This window comes from Panthera onca, chromosome B4 (assembly GCF_046562875.1).
Source record: "Panthera onca isolate mPanOnc1 chromosome B4, mPanOnc1 haplotype 2, whole genome shotgun sequence".
Classification (NCBI taxonomy): domain Eukaryota; kingdom Metazoa; phylum Chordata; class Mammalia; order Carnivora; family Felidae; genus Panthera; species Panthera onca.
Window position 1 is genome coordinate 114,471,163 of NC_138345.1, and position 26,922 is coordinate 114,498,084.

A 26,922-nucleotide genomic window follows, 5' to 3' on the forward strand; every position below is an offset into this window, starting at 1 on the left:
GAAAAGAATGACAAGCTCTTTGTTAGGGCGGCTGCTGCTCAGCTCCTCCCAGACGGTGCTGTGCACAAAGACTGGTCATGTCTGCAGTAGCCAGATGTTCAGATCATTCAGGTCACCAAAACTCTGGGTTTTCACGTGCATCTCCTGACTTTTAAAAACGTTAGCACCGAATTCAAAATATTTTAACCAAACACATTGTGTGGGCCAAGGAAAACAGGCCCAAAAGCCAGATGTAGGTGCCGGTTTTTGAAATCTACCCTGGCCTTCCCGAGCCTTTTTAATCCTAAGCAAGTTCAATCAACAAACTGTCTCCTTCATCTCACTGCTTAAGTCTTATCAAAACAATGGGGACTCTTAGCAAAATTACAAAGGGAAAAACATGATGCCATGAAATCAGGAATTCATATGTTAGAAACAAAAACAGAATTATTCCATTTCAGTACTTCTATAACTCTAATTCAGCAGACATCAGAGTCCTATTCTAGACATATTTTTATGGTACAATGGCTTTAAATTTGGAATTTTATGACCTACAAATCACTATGTGATACTAGCTATCATCACGAGCAGGGTCACCCGCATTAAAATAAAGCTGCTCTCTACTGAACTGCCTGAGTGTTGGTTTCGGCCCCAGAATGAGACTCAGTTTCCTTAGTTGCAAGACACCCTCTGTACAAGCACAAGAATTGTTATACATGATAACTGCTCCTAAGAGCTTTAAATTTACAACATTAAGGTTACGAACAATTTTATTCTGAATTAAACTAACATTTGTTTCCAAGCAATGCATTTTATTTGGAAGGATACCAGTTACCAGTCATCAAAACCTTTTGTTATGTTGAAAATGTAATTTTAATAGATAATTCTTCATCTTACATAGGAGCACAATAAAATACACCACATTCTGAAGAAACTCCAGAAGTTATGAGAATAAAGAGTAGGGGAAGTTCAGATGGGCTACAATATCCATTACCTTAAATTGCAAGAGACAAAGGTTCCAACCCGCAGGTTAACATTTACATACTTAGGACTGGCTACACTGATGACTTAAAAATAACAAGGATCAGAAATTAGATATGGAAACGGGTGGGAAAGAACAGTTCTTCTGAGGGGAGGAACTCTGTCAATGCAGAAAAAATTACTTAATATCAAACAATAGCTCCCAGAGCAAATACTGAAGGATGAAAGTAAGAATCATGAACTGAGGATTTGATGCTCACAAAGGAAGAAACCTTTCGGATGACACTTATGCAAGCTGTTGCTTGAGATCTGCTCGTCAGGTCTACAAGGAAGACTCATAAATGCCTCAGCAAATCCCAAATGATTATCAGATTGGTGTTTCCTAATAGTATCATACACCAGTGGTTACACATGAAGTTTTCAGACAAAAACTAAGAAAAAGGTCATAACCGAAATGCCAGACAAACCAATGTGGCACATGTGAGTCCTACACAAAGCCAGTCACAACGGCTGCTTTGCTGTGACTCTCCTGTACAGTAATTTTCAAACATCATGGCAAGACACCAATGATCATCTAACTAATCAGACAACACAAACACATTTATTTCAAATTTCTAGGAGGTAAAAAAAATATCAGATACCAATGCTTTATGCATGCTCGGGGCCAGCTTATAAATACTCCATTCAGTGATATCTTAACACAAGTTTGTATTAGTGAAAAGAAACTGGCAAAATCCACCTCTTGTCATTCGACTTGTCAGATGGTGAAGACCAAAACAGAATGTTCCATCAGTTTTAATTTTTAAATACGATTGTCACATTGGGAAAATGAAACACAGTAAAATAAACTGTACAAAGGCAAAGTAGAATAACAAAAAATATTTTACTAAAACATAAGATTTACAGAAGTTTCCAGACAAGCCATACAAAATGGTCACAAGCTTTTTTTGAAGGAAGGATTCTACACTTGACAGCAAAGTCACAATGTTATTAGTGAGGGCTGTGATGTCTGTTTAATGTTCCCATTTTGGTTCAAACAATCAAGCTTGTCCATCTACAGCGTCTAAATAAAGTTAGACTTGGCTAGAGAGCATATTCTAAAGAACTGGTTAGCTGCTTTTACCCAATGCAATTAGATCACCATAAAAAGGGGGAAAGGAGCCCATAAAATTAAAACTACCTCTCACCCCCTCAAAAAAAATAATAAAGAGAAAACACCCACACCCCTGCAGCTAACCCTGACAACTACCTTCATTCACAGTGCTTTATACTTTAACCATCATTGGGGAAATGAATAAAAGCAGAGAGGGGCCACTGCCTTTAAACGTTTCACAACAATCCAGATGGTACTTCTAGCCTCTGCTCATGCTTTACAACAGTGAATCAGGACAAGACATAGATTTGCTAATGTGCATTTAATCACCAAAGGACTGAAGATGTCTGGGCTTTTATTCTGTAATGTTTCTAAGACTGTGTCCATTAAATGCAAACAAAAAAGGAAGAAGTCTTGGCAGAACAGGAGAAGTGATGCACACTTGATGATCAGATCGATTTTAAATATTATTCATGGCATATAGCCTAGTCCATGCTCTAGCTGTAGACAAAAACAAACATGCAATTATTATTTTACTTAGCTCCATGTTACTTTCCAAACTCTATAAAAATTACTTAGTATTAAGTTAAATTCATGCCATCTTTCTGTCATCTGGATCAGACAGAAAGCCTATATAGGTCTAATTACCAAAACACTACAATGGAATCCAGAAGTTCTACAGAATTCAACAGGATGAAAAGACTTGTCTCCTTTTGTCTCCTTCATTTCTAGATATATAATGCTCTCCACTAATTTCGTTAAAATCTGTAGCAGGAAGAAGCTCACTGATTTCAAACTCCCTAGCTCGAAAGTGACACATAGTTTTATTAATCAGATGAAATACAAAAGCAGCTCAAGGAGTTATAAAAAGCTTTCCGTTTTCTCTATGTACTGCTAGATAAATAGCGCACACACGGTATTTGATACACCAGGTATAGGTTATCCAAGAGTTGAAGAGCTCCCCCAATTACAGGCTGTCTTTAATTTGGGGGTCATGAAGCAGGCCGTAAGTTGGAGCTTAAACATCCGTTAAGAGGTGCTCATATACTAGAAGCGGGGTCTGACTTACTCCTCTCGATACGTATTTTTTTTTCTTTTTGCTAAGACTCTAAAAGAAGTTTTTTAAAAGGTAGTGTGTATTTGTTTTAAAAAGTGGAAGTGGTGTGAAGGAGAATGGATATTAAATACCTGTTTCTATGGCTTGGGCTTCGTTGGTCTTCCACTGCTCCGCTACATCATTTGCTAATGGATCATCTGGATTGGGAGCACTTAACAATGCCTGGATCGATAGCAGAACTGTGCGGATCTGCAGTGCTGGGGACCACTTATCTATGGAGGCAACAGGCCCAGAATGATCAAGCATGAAACAACAGCCCCAGAACTACTGCATTTCATTCCCACAGACCTTTGTGGTCTTTATATAATAGGCAAGATTACAATGTTCAGATTCTCAACATGGAATGCTTAAGAGAAAAAGGAGAAATCTTACTTAATAGCATATATTAATAAAGGTAACACTTACCTTTCAAAATATCTAAACATATTCTTCCCAACTTGTCTACATTAGGATGATAAATTTTGGTCATGAAACGTACTTTAGGGGCTGCCATCGGGTATTCTTCTGGAAGGAATAGTTCAAGTTTAAAAGTCCCTCCCTCAAAGGGGGAATCCTGGGGGCCAGCAATGACCACATGAAAATAACGGGCGTTGCTCTCATCTGGTTCTGCTTTAATGCCAGGAACTGGTTCCGCCAGCAAACGCTGGGTTTCCTACAATAGAAAGACAATGCATTCGTCAAACAAATGTCACTTTGCTGAACACCAAATTAAAAATTAAGAAGTTCACCTCTTGGAACTGGACTTAACAGAACCTCTCCAATCTCCTGATGGGTTTTTATTCATTTTATAAGACTATTTAAATCATCCCAATCAGCTGAATGCAAAAGCAAATGAATACTGATGACACATATACTCTGTAGCTACAAATATCTGAAAATATGTTGATAATAAAAATTAGGCTAATGAAACTGATTTTATATTAAGTTGAGAAGTGAGGAGAGGGGAGAGGGAGGAGAAAAAAGAAAATAACACTGGAATTATCACATAAGTAAAGGCAACTTGCTCTCTTTAAACTCCACTAAAACCAAGCTGTTTAAAAAGTAAAATTTGGGGCACCTGGCTGGCTCAGTCAATGGAACAAGCAAACTCTTGATCTCGAGGTTGTAAGTTCAAGCCCCACACTGGGTGTGGCGATGACTCAAAAATAAAATCTTTTTAATAAATAAATAAAAAGTAAAATTAGTGCTAAAAGTCACTAAAAACCTTTCCCCTGAAAAACAGAAGGGAATGTAGTAGGGACAAGTGCCTAGGCACCTCAACAGGGCTAGAGAAATATGTACAACCCTGACGACGAACCCTTGCGCTGCTCCCCCAACAATCAATCTTTAGTTCTCTTTTCCATCTTTCTCCCTCTCTCCTAAAGTACTCGAACGTTCTCTCTCTTCAAGCCTCCAGCATCTTCATTCTCACCCTCACTTTTGGCTGAGAACTCTGCTTTCTACTTCACAAAAAAAGACACCGCCTTAAGTTCCCACTGTAGCATCTGTATACCCACCTTCAACTGCGTGCCCACGTGTTCTGCCTGTCCTCTTGTCACTGTCGATAAAATGGCCATCACTCTTGGCTAAGACTAACCTCTCCTCTAAAGAAAGCACTAGATCTTATCTCCTTCTTGCCTATTCAAGGACATTGCTCTAGCATCTCTTTCCTCTCCTGAATCATCTTCCCTTCTTTATTGGATTTTTCCCAAACTGTACAAACTTGCTATAATTTCGCCCAATAAGAGGGGCAAATGACCTTGACCTCACTCTCCCCAGACCAGCTACTGCCCCACTGCTCAGCTGCTTGTTGAAAGTTATCTATGCTTGCTTGTCTCCAATTTCTCTCCTCCCCTCCTATCTTGAACACAACTCTCCAATCAGGGTCTAGCCACTAACCTGCTTGTTGAGGTCAGCGGTGATTCCCGCACAGTTAAATCAAATGGACAATGCTTAATCTTCATCTTACTTGACCTAAATGGAACATCTTTTCTAGCTGGTCTGCCCTCCTCCTTGTTCCTTGCTCCTCACCCAGCTTCCATTAGCCATGTTCTCCTGTCTTCCTATTAGTCTGGCAGCAACCTCCATGTTGGTTCTTATCTCCCCAGCACTGAAGTGCCCCAGGGCCCTGTCTTAGGGCTTCTCAACTACACACTTCCATAGTGACCCCATGTAGTCCAATGAATCTAAATACTAAATACACTCTGTATGATGCCTTGCCAAATTCATATCCGGCACAGATCTCTCCCCTGGATCACACTTCCTCCATCCATAAAGACCTGTTCAACAGCTCTTCTTGAATATCTGATAAGCACCAAACTTAGCATTCCCCACCCTCAACCTGCTCCTCCCTCAATGCCTTCTTTTTATCAGTTAACTATAAATCCATCCTTCCAGCAGGATCAAACATTGTCCTTCATAACCCACCACATCTAACCTGATTGGCAGATTTTGTTGGCTTAAACATCAAAATATATCCATGGCTGGACTACTTCTTACCACCCCACGGCTACACTTCTGATCCAAGCCACCATCAAGCTCTCACCTGGCATACTGCAATAGCCTAACTTTGTACTTCCTGCTTCTGACCGTGCTCCCCACTCCCTCCTGGGTCTGTATTTCACAGACTTTTCAAATTCCTTATAATGGCCCCCCAAGAAGAGGTTTTACGCGATCCCCTCACTCAGCCTACTCTTAACTCATCTTCAGCTATGTTTCCCCCAACCTGCTTCCACCCTGGCACTTTGTTTCACCCAGATTAGCTTCTTTGTAGCTCTCCAACCTGCCATACTCCTCCCTCAAACAGCTCTGCACTTGCTCTTTTCCCCCAAATTTCTATGTGGTTTGTCTCTCAGCTCCGAAGATCTTCATGCAAATGTGTTTTCTCAGTGAAGCCTCCATAACTGAAACTGCAAAACCCCATTCCACCCTAACCTCTACCCTCCCTCTATCCCTGTTCCCCTATTTTATCTCCACAGCACTACTAACATATTACATATCTAACTTATTTTGTTCAGACTGGAAGTGCCATAAAAGGAGATTTGTGCCTGTTTTATTTACTGCTATATCCTCAACATCTGGAACAGTGCCTGACACCACAGATGTTCCATAAATACTTGATGAATTATGAATCTATTTGATGTCACAAAGAACAAGGAATAAACTATCAGAATTTCATCTTTAACATTAAAGCAGGGTTATTCAAAGCAGGATGTGCACATCAACTATCAGAATTTCATCTTTAACATTAAAGCAGGGTTATTCAAAGCAGGATGTGCACATCAGAGGAGGAAAACAAAAGGATCCATTCAGGCATAGGAAGAAATAATCTAACTTCTATTTATAAACAACTTACAAACAGCCAAAAAATGTTAACATGCAATAACGGAAATGGACAATACTGAGTACAATTTCATATATTAGTAATATATTTTCAACATTTTGAATAAGCATGTGCAATCAGAAGTTTCAGAACACTGCCATATCAACAGTTTTAGATATAAAAAATGAGAATACTGTATTTATGCTGCCTTCACTTCAGAAAACCCATACACCTTAATACCATTTCACTCTAAGCCTACAGTGCACATACTAAAAAAGATTTACCTTTCATATACTAAAATAATCGTAAGATCCAGATAAAAAATTAAACCCTTTCCCAAATTGTGTTAATAAACTCATAGCCATTTAAAGTAATGCCTTAACCCAAAAACACCCTAGTCTCTAATTAGAGACTAGGTTTTTGGTTTGTTTTTTTGTTTTTTGCTTTGTTTTAATCATGGCAATGCAAGGGCAAATGGGAAGCTGAAATGCTGTAAACTAAGGTTCAAAGTAAAACATGTTTAGAGCATTAAAAACATCTCAAGATACAATAATGAAGCCTCCCACTGTGGGAAGTCCTCCAACATGGAATCAGAACAAGAGGCCGGTCTTCATTTTTTGCAAAAAAGTGAAGATACTAAGGATGAAGAGTAAGAGTAAATAAAAGAATGAGAAAAAAAACGGATGGTAAAATTCCCTGAATTCTGGCCTCTCCTCACCTCCCTCCTCCTTTCATTTTGTCCCAGGTCTTCGTATTTTTAGAAGCCCATTAAGAGAGAGATTGGTAAAAAAAGAAAAGGCTGGGGTCCAAGAGCCCCAAACCCCACTCCCTGGTTACACAAAGTAGTAGCAGCTCTAGTCAAGACTATAAAAAGCTCCCGAAGGGCCTCCAAGATCATATCCCAAAATAGCCTCAAAATCACTCTTAGAACACACTGTCAGAGACTGCATTCCTTCCTCATCTTCAGTTCCTCCGCAAAATCAGAGGCTTTCTAAAGAATGTACACGTAAACATATCACATGGCCTGGTCAATTACAAGACTTCATCAGGGCACAATCTAGAATAAGCTTTTAGGTGTGGAAGACTTTTTCAAATAGTTTTTATATGCTCTCAAGTTCTCACAGATTTTGATATAATGAACAGATGCATAATTATTTGATTATATGGCACTGATTTCCCAAACCCACAGCATAAATTATAGGAGGAAAAACAAATAAAATCCAAACCAAATGGAACAAGTCTCACCCACAGAAGTTGGAGTCCGTTGTTTTCCCCAAAAAAGGCAAAATTGGGTAAGAAATAAAATCGTTCATATTACTTACTATTCACACATGGTAAACTATAAAACACCTCCTAGTTTTATATTATTTTTTTGGTAGAAAGACAGTGAAGTACACTGTGATTTCTTCAAGTCTGTAAGTAATGGGTTCAAATTCCTACCACACTGCTTACTTAACTACAATTTCTAAGCAAATAATTTACACTGCTCTGAGCCTCAACTGCCTTATCTATATAATTAAGATTACCTCTCATGCAGAGTTGCTATGAAGATCAAAAAATGTAATACTGCAGAAAGACTTAAATGAGATCCCATAAGGCGGCCATAGCCCTATACAACCAACTCAAAAAGAATGTTAAGAGCAAAGCACAATAACAAATCTTAAGATTTATTAAACAACAGTTTGTTTCTAAAGAAAATAGAATAACCATTAGTTGCACTGTGACCTACTTGTTTAAAAGCAATCCTAGGACCCAATCCCAGGTAGCAACTGAGTTTAGGTCATACAGAACAAAAAGTACCCTAGACTATTTAGGGAATTAGTTACTAAAAAGTAGAAAAGGAAGTACATAAAAGTAGAGTATGAATTTAAGTGACAGTATGATTAAGTCTCAAGGAAACTCATTTTACAGAGGGAGTATAATAATTCATGCTGTAAATATTTTTTTCACGCAATAAATACTTTAAGAAGGAATTAAGTAACATCAAATTGATCTGATCATCAATAGATCTACTGGGACTTGAAGAGCAAATCCCAGAATTATACACCACAGTAAACTGTAACACTTGACAGTCTGTCAACTAAATCCCACGAACTAGGTATTTTCCCCCCTTTAAAGTTCAGTAACGCTTGTGCTCACTATAGCAATGGAAGGTCTTATATGTTTTTTAAGGCAGTGATTGAATAATGTACAGTAAAATTCTAGATAATAAACAGAGTTCTTAGAAAAAGAGTGGTAATGTGCATATGAGAAAAGTTAACTTTCTCTATACACTTCCAACATACATCTACAGCACTCAGGTTTTCCCCTATTTAGAATATTCTCTGAAACACAAAATGCAACGTATTACTCATAATGCCAATTGTAGACATTTTAGATCATCTCACCCAAGAACCATCTGACTATACTGGACAATATTATCAATTTTGTTATCACAATTAGTCTTAGAAAAACTGACAGATGCCTCAGTGATACCTACTGTCTATTCCAACCTCTGTTAACTACATCTTTAAGCAATTCTAAAGTATTAACCAACAAGGGCTCCTTTTTTGGGATTACTGAAAAAGCAAAAGCCAACTTATCATTATATACATAATTGTAAACTACTTAAGGGTATTTACAACATCACCCCCTACAAGTGGGCATTTAAAAAAACGTTACCAACATTTTTGAATGTCATGCCCCTAACATTTTATACATGAGCCAGGTGGTTTTTACTGACAATTTTGGTTAACACAATGAATTTTAGGAATGCAAACTATCTCCTTATAGTAGAATTGACTGTGTTTATTCTGGCTGGGATTAGAAACAGAGCCAAAGTTGTGCTCAATTTCCCTACTACACTTCCCTACAAATCCTAAAGTCAGCTAGAGGTATGTACAGCATGAAAAGAATGGTTGATGAATGTTTTCCCTACAGCAGTGCTGCCCAACAGAAATATGAGCTGCAAATATAATACTAAATTAGATTCTCCACTAGTCACTTTAAAAAGTAAAAAGAAACAGGTAAAATTAATATTGTAGTTAACAATATATCCAAATAGCATCATTTCAACACATAATCAACATAAAAATAATTGGGGCGCCTGGGTGGCTCAGTCAGTTAAGCGTGATTCTTGGTTTTGGCTCAGGTCACAATCTCATGGTTCATGGGTTTAACCCCCGCATTGGGCTTTGCACTGAAGGTGCAGAGCCTGCCTGGGATTCTGTCTCCATCTCTCTCTCTGCCCTTCCACCGTGCGCGCACTCTCTGTCTCTCTCAAAATAAATAAACTTTAAGATATATATATAAATTATTAATATTTTACAATCTTTTTCATACAATGTCTTCAAAATCCAGTAATTTAGATTTATAATACATATCAATTCAAACTAGCCACAGTTCAACTGCTCAATAGTCACATGGGGCTACTGAACAGGAAACTGAAAACACAAGACAGTCCTGTTAGAATGATGTTACTTACAGGTTATTAAACTAATTTTATTTCATACAGTGAGTAAAATCTGGTAGAGAAAAGCATCACTTTTTCCCCTCCAAAAATTCTACACAAAAAGTAATGTCAGACCACTGGAATCACTAAAAACAGGAATGTGGGTGTTAGTTTGTTACAGTCACAAGACTGTGCTTGAAAATAATGATTTGCAGCAATTTCGAAAAAACCTAGATGGATAAAAATTAATTCAAACAAGGTAACCGCATGAGGAAATTAAGGGTCAACCCCTGAGAAATAATTTTAATTTTTACAGTCCACACTACCCCCTAGTGGATGAAAGACCTCACTTACCTATTCCAACACCTTTTCCTTCACAAATGGCTCATAAATTATTTTCCTGTAATTCACTAAGTTTTTAAAAAATGCTTATCCTGAAGTCAGATGAGAATAAAGATTCTCAAGGCATACCCTCCACCTTCCTCTTTTTCTCCCTCTACTCCCACACACATCAACCTCACAATTTCCTTCTCTGAAAAGAAGGAAAAACTGGAAGAAGCTGTTTCAAAGGCTCTAGGTATCAAGGACTACATCTTAGAGTTCAGACCAAGGTACCCCTTTAATGAAAAGTTTTTTTCCAGTTGGACTGGTAAGTAGCAGAAAGTGCAGTTAACCCGTGAACAACATAGGAGTTAGGGGCATCAGCCCCCAGCATGGTTGAAAATCCACATTTAACTTGTGACTCCCCCAAAACTTAACTACTAACAGCCTGCTGTTGACCAGAAAAGCCTTAGCTGTAACAGTAAATTAACACAAATTTTACATATTATATACCGCATTCTTACATTAAATCAAGCTAGAGAAAAGAAAATGTTAAGAAAATCATAAGGAAGAGAAAGTACATTTACAGTACTGTACTGAATTTATCAAAACAAAAAGATGCACGTATGAGTGGACTCACGTGTCAGTGGACCAGCACAGTTCAAACCTGTGTTAAGGGTCAACTGTACTCTGTATTCAACTTGGAGTAATAACCAAAAGATGGGACGGAACAACCTGGGCTAGAAGCTCTAGTTTTTTCTCCCAAAGACTATATCAATAATTTGACTTTATCAAATTTCTGGAAGCCAGAGAAGGATTTCTGAAAAACTAAGTACAGTCAACCAACTTGTTTCTCTGGTTTGAATTAGTCTGGAAGCCTCTTCCCTGTACTTCAGTCTCCTGGGCATTTATACCATTCCTCTTACTATAGCTAGGACAGTAACTGTTAGCTGACTAGTCAGGCCCTAAATTGTCTGAAGATAGGAACTCCAGCTACCAAATGGTGGTGGTGAATGAAGTGCTAAGCAAATGCTTGTTCAGTGAATACATACTTGCATGACTAGGTACCACATGGAGCTGAGAATTACTATACTTACTGTGTTAGTTGGTAACTTCCACCCCAGGAACGGCATTTAAAATTATTCCAATCATTGACAAGACAAAAATCTGAAAATCCTACTAACAGAGTGTGCCTACAATAAGGAAAACCACTAGCCTGAATTCCTTGTCCAGCACCTCCCAATTCTTTTGTCCCACTAATAAGTACACCAGGTTATACTATAGTCTGTTTCTTTTCCTCCCCCCACTAGTCTGTAAATTCCGCCAAGGGCAGGGACTCTATGCAATTATCAAGCACTATGCCCAGATAGGCAGAGAATCAATAAAAGATCAAGTAACAATAAAAACGAACTGTGGCAAATAGTGACTTAAGTGCTCTACATGTATTATTAACATTTAATCTTCATACCCATTTTACAAACGAGGGAAATGAGAAACTAAGAATGACCACTTACATTATAACCAAAGCTAGCAAGTGGCAGAGCCAAGATTAAAATCCAGATTACTGGGTTTACTCAGTCTGGCTTCAGAGCCTGACTGCTTAATCTCAATGGTATACAGAAAGACAATTAACAATATACAGTAAATGTCAAATGTTTGGCAGGATAGTAAATAACACAGAAGTCAAGGGCTATTTTCAGTAGTTCATAATCATGAAGAAATGCTTCATGAAAGAGGTAAATTAATTTAAGCCATAATGTCATTTTTTTTTTTCCTTTGGGACTGGCAATTGAAGAAGTATAGTCTTATTAACATAAATGAAATAGAATAAATCTGCTTTATTTTGATGGAAAATTTGGGTGTATGCCATTTTGACCTGGAATTATCTATTACATAAGCTACTTTGCCTATCTCTTATATTACATGAAACCACTATGCTCTGAAATGTTATGACTTTGAAATATGGATTTACTAACAAATGTTTACTGTTTACTTTGTACATGACATTACGGTATCAACTAATTCAAAGGAAGAATAAAACAAAGATCTTGCCCCTCAAGAAGTTATTTCATGTTGAGTATGAAGTACACATAAAAGTCAATTTTCAATTTTTTTTAAGTTTATTTATTTTGAGAGAGCACACGAGCGGGGGAGGGGCAGAGAGAAAGGGAGGGGTCCACGGAGGGGGAGGGGGAGGAGGAGAGGTAGAGGAGAGAAAGAGGGAGAGGGAGAAGCAGGGGAGAGGGATGGGGAGAGAGAGAGAGACACGGAGAGGGAGACAGAATGAGAATGAATCCCAAGCAGGCTCCTCGATGACAGCGTGGAGCCTGATGCAAGGCTTGAACCCACAACCAAAAGATTGTGTCCTGAGCTGAAGCCAAGAGTTGGATGCTCAACCAACTGGGCCACGCAGGCTCCCCTAGTCAATTTTTGGAAGATGCATTTTAGAGTAGGGTATGTCAAGGTCTTAGAGAAGGTGGTACAGATGTGATTAAGAATACTAACAACACGAAAAACAGCACTACACTAGAAGCACATTATGTCCCTGCTGGTTTCTAAAGACATTTTAGAAGTTTTCTGGGGGCGCCTGGGTGGCTCAGTCAGTTAAGCGTCCAACTTCAACTCAGGTCACAATCTCACGGTTCGTGGGTTCAAGCCCCGCGTCGGGCTCTGTGCTGACAGCTTGGAGCCTGCTTCAGATTCTCAGTCTCTGTCTCTGTCTCTCTCCGCTCCCCCCCCCCCCCCATGCTCATGCTCTGTCTCTCTCTCTCTCTGTCTCTCAACAATAAACATTAAAAATAAATATACAGAAAGAAAGAAAGAAAGAAAGAAAGAAAGAAAGAAAGAAAGAAAGAAAGATAGATAGATAGATTTCTGGAAAGATAACTTTACATCTCCATCTTTCTTTTTTTTCTATTTTTGAAAGATTTCTAAATATCAGCATCACAGTTAAAGACATGCCAACTACTCCTTCATAAAACACTCATGAAATTCTTAATGATAAAACTGTCCTTTGGATACCCAGCACTGTAATTAGACTCATGAAAGTTAACATCTCCATTTTTTTCTTGATTTCTGATTTGATGGATAATATAAACACTTCATTGACTGGACTTTCTTTAGCACCAGCTCAAAAATTGTAAATATGTCTTTAATGATCTGAATAATGTAACTGTCCTTCTGTCTTAATGAATTCTGTGTCTTAGGAATGATGTCTTAGAACTCTGAACAGAGGATCTGGCTTAGTAACACTTCACTGAGATTGGGGCTGTTGAACAAGGTCCCTAAGGCACCATTAACAAACCCATCAAAAGCATCTTTAAAATATTTGCATATTTTAGGTTTGGGGAAGACGTATGTAACTTAGTAGGCAGAGGAGGAAAGGTCTTCTGTATTCATCCTGAATGAAAATAGGAAAATTCTTAAATGCCTGTTTCTATATAGTGAAAACTAAAATTATGAGTGATGTATTAGCAAAAACCAGTGAACATGTACTTTTTAAAAAATTCAGCATTTAAGTTAGAAATTACCTCAATTGTGGGTTTCTTTCTTAAACTTTTAACTGGTTACTTGAAGTTGATAATTCATTTTAAGGCCTTTATGTGTAATTGTAGCCATTTGTCTACAAACTCATCTATTAAGCAATAGTAAAATCCCCCCCATTCATTCATATCTTCCCTCCCCTTCCTGAGTGTAATGCTGAAACTGGGAGCTTAAGAATGTGGAAGTTTGAAAATAGAAAAACTTATCTATAGTCACGTAGAAGGAATGCCTGGCAGCATGAGGCAAAACGAGGTTCATAATGGACCTTCATCATTCCTTTTAACAACCTGACAAGCAAAAGAGCCTTGTTGTGAAATAAATAATCCCCTAGCCTTTATGGATTCCCAGCTCCCTCAACAGCAGCTTTAGTCTCACAAGATTTCCTAGCTGTCTGCCCAGCATCTAAGACCTAGGCTCAGTCAAAACCTGTGTATCAAAGCTAAAATACACAAGAAAGATCCACTGTGGAGTAGTTACCTTCAGACAGCAACGGAAGGGGTTCTAGAGTAGCATGCTGTACTTGGCATCTGCAATCAAACTGCAGAGTGTGATGCATACAATGCTGGCAGTGAAGTCTCCACCATGATGGGATTCTGAGCCTCGGGATCCTGAATGCCTCGTTGGCACCTTTGAAGATCATGTGAGGTACCTAATAACTCAATAAATACTATTTCCATTCAACCTAGCCAAAGTTGACCTCCACTGCTTGCTAAAAATACAAAGTCTAAGCTAGACAGAGAAGAAAGTGAAGAGAAGGTAAGAATTAATAGACTAGGGGGTGGGGTGTGGATGAAGAGGTTAAGAAGTGAAATATCTCTTTGGGATTAAATGAGATCAAAGGAGAGCACCCAAGTCGGCTAATCTCTTTATCAAAGAACTTCTACCTAGTATAACAGCCTTTAAAGAGGGAGCTAATTTCACATTAAGAGAGCCAACTTCAACTAGACAGTCTGGTACATCTACTGGGGAAAAAACTTGGAGCTAGGACACCTACTAAATTAAATCCCAATTCTAACTGTACCAATTTGTTACCCAACCATACAAACTCACTTACCTCCCTAGCCTTCTAAAAATGTAGTCCCTTGAACATTTCAAAGGTTCTCTCTAGCACTAAAATTGATTGGAAATTTTATTACTGGAATGGGTTAAATCTTAATGCTATATACCTCCTTCCAGTAGAAGGTCCCTTTTATAATACTCTTTAACCTTACAATTACTGTTCAATATTTTGACCTCCCTGTTGAGAGAAGAGGTATTATGGACTGTATCCCCAACATCTACACCAATGCCCAATATCTAACTAAATAAAGAAGTTTGTTGCTAATGAGACCTGCTTTTTTCCGAATTATTTTTCACCTGCTTACTAAAGAAAAATACAGTATCAACTTAAATAGGCTACACTCCTAATAGCCAAAATCTAATTAACATTTTAGTATGTTTATATTTTATCCTGATAAAAATAAAAGCCCTTAAAAACAGTTTAATATTTTTATACTTTTTCGTTTACTGTGTCACTGCATCCTGTTCTCCTGGTTGCTTTACAGGTAAATTAATCAATAATCTTTGCCAACTGTATGGCATAAATAGGCACTCTTACTAGCCTACAAGCTAGTGGCTACACTTGTACAGCTACCATATATCACTTACCTAATCCCTGATCACTAGTTACATCAGGTTTCAAATGTGGTAATCACAATAAAACTTAACTGCTAAATGCCTTAGGTCTCCACTAAAAGTCCTACACTTACATTAACAGACAAGAAGATGGACAGAAGCAAAAGCAGTTTGAATTTTCAATGAGGCAAACAAAAACAAGTTATAGTTGGTCCAGATTTGCATTCTTAATTCAATTGTGCTGACATAATTTTGTCCAAAATCCAAACCACAGGAAGAAAAAATTATTTTTTTCACATACTGCATACTAATTCTGAGATAAATTAGGAAGCGATCAGATATTAGGATTTCTGTCTCCCCCCAAAACAAGCATCCCTTAAGAAGCCTGCCACACTGCACAACTCCAAGAGAGGACCATTCACATCACAATCTGTATGAATAGCACCCCCTGAAGCTGTGCAGGGCAAGATCCTAAATACTTTGGATTAAAGAATAAAACTTCAGTTTAGCAGCTGTACAAATCAGCTTTATTGTTATCTATCTCAGGGAAAATTGATTATACTAAAATCAAAACAATTCTAATAAAATCACAATGTATTATTTACCTCAAATATACCATTTCCCTACCCACTGTTGACAAATGGGCATTGACTGTGCTTTATAAAGATTTGTCCCATTTCAGGGGATTATGTTTAAGGTCATCTATTTTATGGAACTAATACATAAATGATGAAGTTTACCCACACTGAGGAGATACTCATTCTTTCCCAATTCACAGTGAAGCAGCATCTTTGCAAATCAGAAAGCAGTGATAACACTATAATGCTCAGCATTACGATAGGCTCTCCTCTGCACTCTAACCCTCTCAACCACCCTAGAGCTAGACTAATGTATTAAAGAGATAAAGAAGTAGAAGTCAAGTAGGCTGTACAAGCTAGTACTTGGCACAGCTGTAAGTCAAGCCCAGAAAGCCCAGCCCCCCATCCTGTGCTCCTACCACATATATCCCACACACCTAGTTCCACATACCCAAAATCCTTCTGCTATGGAGAATTAGCAAATAGATCTAAGACATTTAAGACACTAACCATTATTTTGCCCACAGAGAAGCATTTCTACCATTTTGAAAATCAACTGTCACTTAAGAGGTAAGCAATTAACTAGATGCTAATTAAAAAAGCAAGCGTATTATTGGGCAGTAGGAGTGCACTTTCTGCAAAAACTATCCCTTATGCACTTTCCCCCGTCTGACTCCCCAGCTACACTAGTCCCTATAGGTCAAGGCCAAGGTGTAGCATTTGCAGCCCTAATAATGAGCACCACATAGTGTCTCACGTTCCATAGTGGCTGAATGAACATATCTACTACTGAAGTAAGCCCTAGAGAGGAAAAATATACATATATTGACAGGTAAAGGGGGATTCAAGAACTTCCAAAAATGGTAGGCCCAAGGCTTTAAGGAGCCAGACAGTGGCCATAAATGGCCAGGAGTATGCAGAAAAAAGGACTTTTTAAGGCTTTAAACCCAATCTTTATGAACTAATTCATACTTTTGCTTAAAAGCCTTGGCCTGGAGGAGCACTTGGGTGGCTCGGTGGGTTGAACGTCGGACTTCAGCTCAGGTCATGATCTCACGGTTCATAAGTTCAAGCCCCACATCAGACTCGCTGCTGTCAATGCAGAGCCCACTTCAGATCCTCTGTCCTCCTCACTCTCTGCCCCTCCCCCGCTCACGCTCTTCCTCTCAAAAATAAACATTAAAAACAAAAAAAGAAAAAAGAAAAAAAAAAAACCATGGCCTTGATATCTTCCTTACAAGTTGTGCACTTAAAGGACCAAACACTAAGCACCAGAGTATCGGGCTTAAGTTTCCTTTGCCCCATTAGCAGCTTTGATGATCTAATAATCATTTTTGTCGAGTTTAATAATGATCATTTGCTCAATACTGGCTGATGTATTAAAGATTCAGTTTTCTACCTCAAGGTTTTTGGAACAATTTGAAATGAAACTTCTCAAGAAACCAAGGTTAGAAATTTTAATGTTTCACACATTACCAATCTAGTTTGAAAATTAAATAATATCAAAAGATCCAGCTGGAGTATATAACTCAGTAGATATTTTATTCTTCTGTGATTTCAGATGATTATTTTGTCCTGTGCTACTGAGCCAGAGAAGGAAATGACCCAGACAACTCAGATTTTAATGTAACTGAAATAACCACAAATTCACATACCGAGGCAGACATATTATATGACAAAGTGTCTGTGTATAATACTGGGTCAGATTCACCCACTTCATGTGGACAGCTAGTCTCTGCAATAATGCAATATGAATGCTGGACTTAGGGTTTGCTAGCAGTGTGAATATGATATCATGTAAAACTGCACCTAAACAACAACAAAATTTCAAACAAAAATAACAAAAGCTTACAAAATTATAAAATAATTGATTTATGTGGTCCAATAGTGGTTTCTTTGAGGAAAGTAATTAGATGACTGAGACACAGAGGTGGGGGACACTTCAGTGAGTATCCTTTTGATTTTGTAACACATGCAAGTGCTACTTACCAAAAACAGCAAGAAAAAATGTTTTTAAAATAAAATCACCCAAGGAAATTGAATAAGCATTTTAAGTAACCCTATTCTGAAAGTGGCAATGTCTCATTATCAAGAAAACCCTTAAAACTCAGAATAGACAAACTTTTTAAGTTATTTAGTGTTGTGGAGAAAACTGGCTCTCACATACATCACTTGTGGGATGGATTACAAACTAACCCAATCTTTAAAATTTCACATCTTGGAATTTATCATAAGGAAACCTGTGGATGTGTTCAAAAGTACACCTCCAGAAATGACCACACCAAAGCCTATGAGAAAAAGATGTTGTTAAAGGTAATGTGTAACACCAAAGAAAGACACCCCCCTATATAAAGTGAAACCACACTTCAAAACAGTATAATCTTTTAATTAAGTGTTGTGCTGGGGTGGAATAGTCCAAATCTTAACGAGATGTTGGTTTTACAGCTGTTGTCAAAACTTAAATTTGTACACTTAAAATGGATGCATCACTTGTATGTAAATTCTACCTCAATAAAGTTTATATAAAAGGAAAAAGAAAGTGTAGTGTGTGTCTTGAGCATATTGAGGGCAGCAATTGGGTCTTAATTTGGGTAGACAGGGCTCTTTATTCACCTATTTGTTGAGACTTAGAGGCAGGAGTTACACTGATCAAGCAGTTATGAATTTGAGCAGTGGAGCAACACAGGAAGAAAGAAACTAGAGGAAAAACACCAAGAGCCAAGGACATGGCTTATGACCATTGGCTGCTTAAACTCCTAACTCTCCAATAAAAATCACTCAACTTGAGGGGGCACCTGGGTGGCTCAGTCGGTTGAGCGTCCGACTTCAGCTCAGGTCACGATCTCGCGGTCCGTGAGTTTGAGCCCCGCGTCGGGCTCTGGGCTGATGGCTCAGAGCCTGGAGCCTGCTTCCGATTCTGTGTCTCCCTCTCTCTCTGCCCCTCCCCCGTTCATGCTGTGTCTCTCTCTGTCTCAAAAATAAATAAATGTTAAAAAAAAAAAAATTAAAAAAAAAAAAAATCACTCAACTTGCAAAATGCTTGCAATCACACAGTGGATTCTTTTATGGAAACTGTTGAAAGGGCTGAGCCGTGTGTCTGAGTTAACAGCAGGCAAAATGAAACCTCAAGACCTTCAACTACTTGATAAATGGCCAAACCTTAGGAAGGATACTGGCTTTTCAGAAGCTAATGAATTAGAAAGCTAGATAAATTTAGTTAGAACTCCAAGGTGTAGGGATTGACACCAGAATTAATCCTTAAAACTGACCTGGTTGTTCACACATGTTGTTTCATTTAAGCCCCAGAACCACCTCTGGAAATGTACACAAGTGACAGAACATGGATAGAAGCCCACTTCCGGTCAAGGGCTCTCTTTACACTCAACAGTTAGAACTTTGAATCCTCAGCATCCAGCAGTGCTTCACTCACATCCACACACTCATGTTAGGTGAACGACAGAGTCAGAACTATAAGGTGTATCAGAGCTACAAATACAAAATGTTTCTTCATTTGTTCTCATAATATACGAAGTGTCCTTAGAGCTGATGCAGAGTCACCAAGGATAAACTGCGGAAGTACCATTTGCTTTGGCATTTTTCTCTCTCTAACCCTGCTTTAACATCCTAGCTTGAAGACACGCAGTTCTGGTCTTTCCTGAGATTTGAAGGTTGGTCCAAAATACAGGGGAAAAGATTCAACTGATTTGGAACAAAGGCACTTCTCTATAGTATATGTTGCTTACTTTTTTAAGGTTATTTATTTATTTTGAGAGAGAGAGCACGTGTGCACGTGCAAGGGACAGGCAGAGAGAGGGAGAGAAAAAAAACCCAGGCAGGCTCTGGGCTCTGTGCTGTTAGCGTGGTGCCCAATGCAGGGCTCAACCTCACGAACAATGAGATCATGACCTGAGCCTAAATCAAGAGTCAGACGCTTAACCGACTGAGCCACCCAGGCACCCCTATATGTTGCTTTTTAAAAATCCTGACTGTCAAATGGTGTGTATGTTGGGGGAGGGGAGTTGCAGCAGGGGTCCCCTTACCCTAAGTGTAATTGTCCTATCTCCCTTCAGATGTCTACATCCCAGCTGGGGCCCCTCAACCCAAGTTTCTAAATTTTAATAATTTCAATCTTTTCTCTGTTTTCTTCCCAGATTTGTGAGTGGTACCTGCTTCCTATTCTACCACAATACCTTAAAGCTCTCTTTTCACCCTTTCAGTCAAGTAACACTTTTTAATTATTATTTTTGATAGAGCGCACACATGCACACACAGGGGAGGGACAGAGAAGGAGAGGGAGGAGAGGATCCAAAGCAGGCTCTGCACTAACAGCAGAGAGCCCAACTCCAGGCTTGAACTCACAAACCATGAGATCATGACCTGAGCTGAAGTCTGACACTTAACCAACTGAACCACCCAGGTGCCCCCTGGTAACACATTTTATCTGTGATAGTTCCCACATGTTCACAGAACTGCCAGACTAAGGATTAGTCCAGCTGCCTGCACACCACTTAGCACCACCCCAACCTCCCACTCCTGCCCTCCACTCTGCAAAGGATAAAAGGACAGCTGGGAAGTAGAAGGGCAGTTATGCCAGTTAAGGAAATGCCAATCCTAGAGGGTGCCCATGCAAGTACTTCAGACCCCTACATGTTTGGGAGCCCTTCCACTGGATATGAGTAGAAGCCACAATGCCCATATCTAACAACTAGAATCAAATAATCAAATTCAGTATTCAAAGGGTGGTTTACTCAAAAACACTAATTTGAAAATATATGCATCCCTGTCTATTGCAGCATTATATACAATAGCCAAAATATGAAAGGAGCCCCAGTGTCCATCAACAGATGAATGGATATAGAACATGTGGTGTGTGTGTGTGTGTGTGTGTGTGTGTGTGTGTGTGTGGAATATTATTAAGCTATAAAAAAAGGGAATGAGATCTTGCCATTTGAGACAATCATGGATGGACCTAGAGAGTATAATGTAAGTGAAATAAATCAGATACAGACAAATACCATAATTTCACTCATATTTGGAATTAAAAAAACACAACAAACAAAAGGCACAAACAGACAAATACAGAGAATAAACTGATGGTTGCCAGAGGGGAGGAAGGTGTGGGGATTGAGCAAAATGGGTGAAGGGGAGTGAGAGACACAGGCTTCCAGTAATGGAATAAGTCATGGGAATAAAAGTTACAGCACAGGGAATATAGTCAATGGTAATGTAATAGCTTTCCATGGTTACAGACTCTAGTTACACTTGTGGTGAGCACAGCATAAAGTATAAACTTGTCCTAGTCACTATGTGGTAACACCTTAAACTAATGGTACATTGTGTGTCAAGTGCAATTCAACATTTTTAAATTTTTTTTTTAACGTTTATTTATTTTTGAGACAGAGCATGAACGGGGGAGGGTCAGAGAGAGAGGGAGACACAGAATCCGAAACAGGGTCCAGGCTCTGAGCAGTCAGCACAGAGCCTGACGCGGGGCTCGAACTCACGGACCGCGAGATTGTGACCTGAGCCGAAGTCGGCCACTTAACCGACTGAGCCACCCAGGCGCTCCGCAATTCAACATTTTAAAAATGTGGTTTACTGGTAACAATGTATAGGTTTCACAGAGGTCAAGACCAACACTATACCAACTAAGATCCACCATTCCTCACTTTTTAAAGCAGCAGACCACAGCTAGATGCCCTTCAGAGAACAATCTGATGATTCGTGCTCAACGCAAGCCATACCCAAATGTGAACAACCCAATTTCATAATCTGGCAAGATTTCTGAGATTCCCAACCCCTATACGACCAACTTCTCCCCAGCCACACTTCTCCAATACCCCTGACAGAAGATTTAGAGTCCAGCAATACTCTGAGGCAACACCTTCACATCTATGGGAGTCAAATGAATCTACAGAAAAAGGTAAACTGCAGATAACAAGATTAAGAGAATAATCCTTGGGATCTCCCTGCCAGAGGATATAAATAAATATCCCTTCTCAGTCTTTCTCAGTTCCATTATAAAGCTTTTTCATTACAGATAAAAACAAGACTCTTAATACTGAGTGAAATGGGCAACATTTCTGTACTTTGCAATTAATCACATTTTTTTCCAGATACTTGTTTTCCAACCAAGGTTGTGGGATTGATTCTACGATATAAGAGGCAGCATGATAATGTGAAACATGCACAATTTTATAATTTTTTAAAATGTTTATTTATGTGAGAATCTGGGGGCAGGGGCAGAGAAAAGGAGAGAATTCCAAGCAAGCTCTGCACTGCAAGGTCTCTTGGTTAGTGAGATCATGACCTGAGCGGAAATCAAGAATCAGATGCTTAACCAACTGAAATACCAAGGTACCCCACCAAGATACCTCATAATTTTATAATTTTAAAGTGAATCTTTGGACTTGGAATACAACCTGTTTGGGGTCTTAGAAAAAAAATAACCTTCTTTCTTCCCCTTTTTCTTAAATTTATTGTTTCTACCCCCCCCTCCCCCCCGCTCCAGCCATACATTTGCTTTCATTTTACTAAAATCAAATATTAAATTATTCTGACTACATATGCCAGCTATTGGCAAAATGAAGTGGCTCACATATACGAAGCAGAAAGAATTAAATATTTTCAGTGCCATAAACAGAGAAAACTAACTATAATCAGTACAAAGAACAAACATACTCAGCATAATAATACTTGTAATGTTTAAAAAATTAACATACAGGGGCGCCTGGGTGGCGCAGTCGGTTAAGCGTCCGACTTCAGCCAGGTCACGATCTCGCGGTCCGTGGGTTCAAGCCCCGCGTCAGGCTCTGGGCTGATGGCTTGGAGCCTGGAGCCTGTTTCCGATTCTGTGTTTCCCTCTCTCTCTGCCCCTCCCCCGTTCATGCTCTGTCTCTCTCTGTCCCAAAAATAAATTAAAAACGTTGAAAAAAAAAATTAAAAAAAAAAAAAAAAAAATTAACATACATAAATCATAACCATAACTGGCCTGATGATTCAACTCAAGAAATAAAGGACTACTTTGGAGTAAAGAAGTATGTGTGTGCACGCTAAGAATATTAAAATTGCTATAACTTGATTACTCATAAGGTGGAACATATGCTAGTTTCACTTTCTTTTTTCACTGACAGTAGACTAAAAGAGCTGCATTTTTAAAATACATACCTGTAGGACACAGGGAACGAAAGCCTGCTCACTGACTAGGACTCGGTTCTTGGCAGTCAGGGTCCCACTGCATTCTAACACAGGAAAACCTGCTAAGGTAATCCCTACAATGAGGGGCCAGCATCAGAATTCTCCAACACCTTTGTTTATTGTCCTGTTATGACTAATCAATTATTATCAATTAAACAGCAGAAAACAAAAAGGCTAGTATGTATGTGTGTGAACCATCAGAGCAAGGATCTATATAGGCTTTTTAATAAGTATATATGGTGCTTAAAACTTTGACCCAAGGAGTGCCAAATATTTTATTTTTCCAATGGTTACAAAGAGCAAATTAACATATTTTTTCATCAGCTTTAAAAAAATAAGTAAATCCTGCCATTTGCAACAATAAAATTATGCTAAGTAAGCCAAAAGACAAATATGCATGATCTCACTTATGTGTGGAATCTTGAGAAAGAAAAGAAACAAACAAACCCTAAGTAGAATAGAGGTTACCACAGAGGCTAGAAGGTGGAGGAAAAGGGAAGACGGTATGAATCAGAGAATAAAATTTTTCAAAATAAGAAAAAAACAAAAAGTAAAAATTTTCAGTTATAAGATGAATAAATTCCGGAGACCTAATTTATCACATGTAACAATAGTACCGTATTGCACACTTGGAATTTGCTGAGAATAGACCTCAAGTGTTCTGACCACAACAAAAAAAAATAGCTATGGGAAGACCTACGTTTACATGTTTGTAGTAATCATTTCAAAAGGTATACATACACATATCAAAACACCATGCTGTACACCTTCAGTGTATACAATTTGTAAAAAAAAAATTTTTTTAACATATTTTTTCACTGTAATTAATGACTCAACAACAGGACCCAACAATGGGTTTCCCAGAGTGCCTCAACAGGATCCCAGAAAACAAAGCAAAGAACTTAAATTTGATCCCTGATTTTCTTTTCATGGAACGTATAGAAATAACAGAAAATAGTATTTCTAGTTCTAAACCACAATCTACTTGTTATTAAGAACATTCCCAGGAGAGCAGAGGAAACAAACCCAAACAACACAGAATGCTGGGCAGTCACACTTGATGAGGGATGCTTCCTTGCAAACATGGCATAATCCAGAAGCCAGAAAATACATCATCTTGGCTGGTAAACAACATCACTATCGGAGGTTGTATAAGAAAGAGGAGACAGGAAAGAGATGCCAATGAAATAAGATGAAAAGGCCAGCTGGTCAAAAAGTCATATATGCCAAGTTGAAAAGTTTGAACTCCATCCTATATACAGTGGAGAGCCATATCACATCAATGTTTTTAGAATGATGGTGTGGAAAATGGGGAGAGAGGGTTGGCAGTGAGTGAAGACAGAGAGAGGAGTTCTGAGATTGCAAAAACAATCAGGAAAGGATGAATAAGGGCCCACAAACAAAGACAACTGGAAAGAGAGAAGACAGGAATGGGTTAACAGATGCCAGATACATTTGTCAGGCTGAATCAATCTGCATGTGGAAGAGAAACAAGGGGAGGAAAGAGAAGGAGTAAATCTCATGCAACTGGGTTAATGGTGACATAATAAAGAGAAGAAACACTAGAAATGCTGACTCACATGAGGGGAGACAGCAATATGAATACATTTCATTGTAAAAAAAAAAAAAAAGTTGATTTTAAAATGTCTGCAACATTATCAACAACAGCCAATAGCCAAACTATGGAAGAGCCCAAATGCCCACTGACTGATGAATGGATAACGAAGATGTGGTATAGGGACGCCTGGGTGGCTCAAACAGTTAGGCGTCCGACTTCGGCTCAGGTCATGATCTCGCAGTTCGTGAGTTCGAGCCCCACATCAGGCTGTGTGCTGACAGCTCAGAGCCTGGAGCCTGCTTCGGATTCTGTGTCCCCCTCTCTCTCCGCCCCACCCCTGCTTGTGCTCTGTGTCTGTCTTTCAAAAAAATGAATAAACATAAAAAAAAAAGATGTGGTGTATATATATACAGAATATTACTCAGCCATCAAAAAGAATGAAATCTTGCCATTGGCAACAATGTGGATGGAGCTAGAATGTATCATGCTAAGCAAAATAAGTCAGAGAAAGACAAATATCAAATGATTTCATTCATATGTAAAATTTAAGAAGAACAGATGAACATATGGAAAGGAGGAAGAAAAGAAAAAAGAGAGGGAAACAAACCACAAGAGATAATAAGAGAACTCTGAAGGCTGATGGAGGGATGTGGGTGGGGGATGGGCTAGATGGGTGATGGGTATTAAGGAGGGCACTTGCTGTGATGAGCACTTCAATGCAAGTGATCATTGAATTATACTCCTTAAACGAATATTGCACTGTACGTTATTTAACTAAAATTAAAAAAAAAAAAAAAAAAAAAAGGAAAAAAAAATGTCTGCAAGACATCTAAGTGAAGATAAAAAGCAGGCAGTTGGAAAGACCTGAAACTCTGCACTAGATTTTGGAATAATTGATCGATGTGGACTGAAACCAAGTTAAGCAAATAAATGTGTTCAAAGGAATATATAATGAGAAAAGGTCCAAGGAGACCCCAAGAGAACATAAACATTTAAAGAGGCTTTAAAACTTTCAAAGTTGATAGGATACAGGCCTGCATATTAGTTATACTAGAAAACTATACATATACTTCAGAATACTGCTTACTACTCAGCATTTTAACATGGGGCGGGGGGGGGGGGGGGGGGGGGGGGAGGGATTGCCTAAGATCCAGTTTAAAAGCCAAAAGGGAAAATCAGTTCCAGGACTATGCGATCATGGCCTTTTCTCACTGTTTTAAATTCTGCCCAAAGGGATCAAATAATCACCAAGTTTTAAAACAGGACTTTGAGGGGCGCCTGAGTGACTAGTCAGTTGAGCATCCAAGTCTTGATTTCGGCTCAGTTCATGATCCCAGGGTTATGGGATCGATCCCTTCATTGGGCATGGAGCCTGCTTAAAATTCTCTCTCCCTCCCTCCCTCCCTCCCTCCCTCCCTCCCTCCGCCCCTCCCATGCTTGTTTTCTCAGGGAAAGTAAGTGACTTGGCCAAGGTCACAAAGTTTCTTAATCCTTGAGGTAAGAATAAAAGTCAGTGCTGATCCCTAACCATTGTTCACCAGCATTGGCTTAATTTTCTCAATGTCCAGCAATCAAATCTAATCTTTAAAGATAAAGATTTACTACCTTTGACAATTTAAAAAAACAATAATGGCTTAGAAGGCTCAAGAATATTTCTTAAATGTTCTAAAGCAATGCAGGTTTCAAATGTGACTAGTTTGGGGGAATAAATACAGATTACCTACCTGCTGAAAGTACTGCTTTGTTTCATTCAGCACTGTCATTTCTTAAAAGTTATTAACTTAGGAAACTTCAGCTAAAAATTTTGAAAGGGAATGAAGTACTGACACACACTGCAATATGAACTTTGAAAACATGCTAAGTGAAAGAAGCCAGACACAAAATGCCATGTATTATGATTCCATTTACATGAAATGTCCAGAAACAGATGAAACCAGAGAGACAGAAAGTAGATAAACAGTTCTCGGAGGTTGAAGGAGAAGGGGTGAATTATTAACTGCTAATGGATGTAGGGTTTCTTTTCGGGGTGATGAAAATGTTCTGGAATTAGTGGTTATGGCTGCACAACTTTGTCAATTATTAAAATCACTGAAGTGTACATTTCAAATGGATGAATTTTATGGAACACGAGTTATATCTCAAAAAAATAAATGGAGCATTTAGGTTTTTCCTTCCATATTCAGTAAGATTTTAGTCATTCAACCTATGAA

At 38.6% G+C, this 26,922-nt stretch overlaps 1 protein-coding gene across 1 annotated transcript in view; it reads right to left on the bottom strand.

The window, feature by feature from the left end:
• Positions 1 to 1,824: 1,824 nt before the first annotated feature.
• Positions 1,825 to 26,922, bottom strand: part of UBE2N (ubiquitin conjugating enzyme E2 N) — a 36,094-nt gene continuing 10,996 nt past the window's right edge. The window contains exons 2-4 of the mRNA XM_078449627.2: positions 3,576 to 3,822; positions 3,242 to 3,382; positions 1,825 to 2,554 (exon numbers count right to left, since the gene is read on the bottom strand). Of these exons, the coding sequence (XP_078305753.1) occupies positions 2,514 to 2,554; positions 3,242 to 3,382; positions 3,576 to 3,822 (429 nt within the window). The 3' untranslated portion in view covers positions 1,825 to 2,513. The remainder of the gene's footprint in view (positions 2,555 to 3,241; positions 3,383 to 3,575; positions 3,823 to 26,922) is intronic.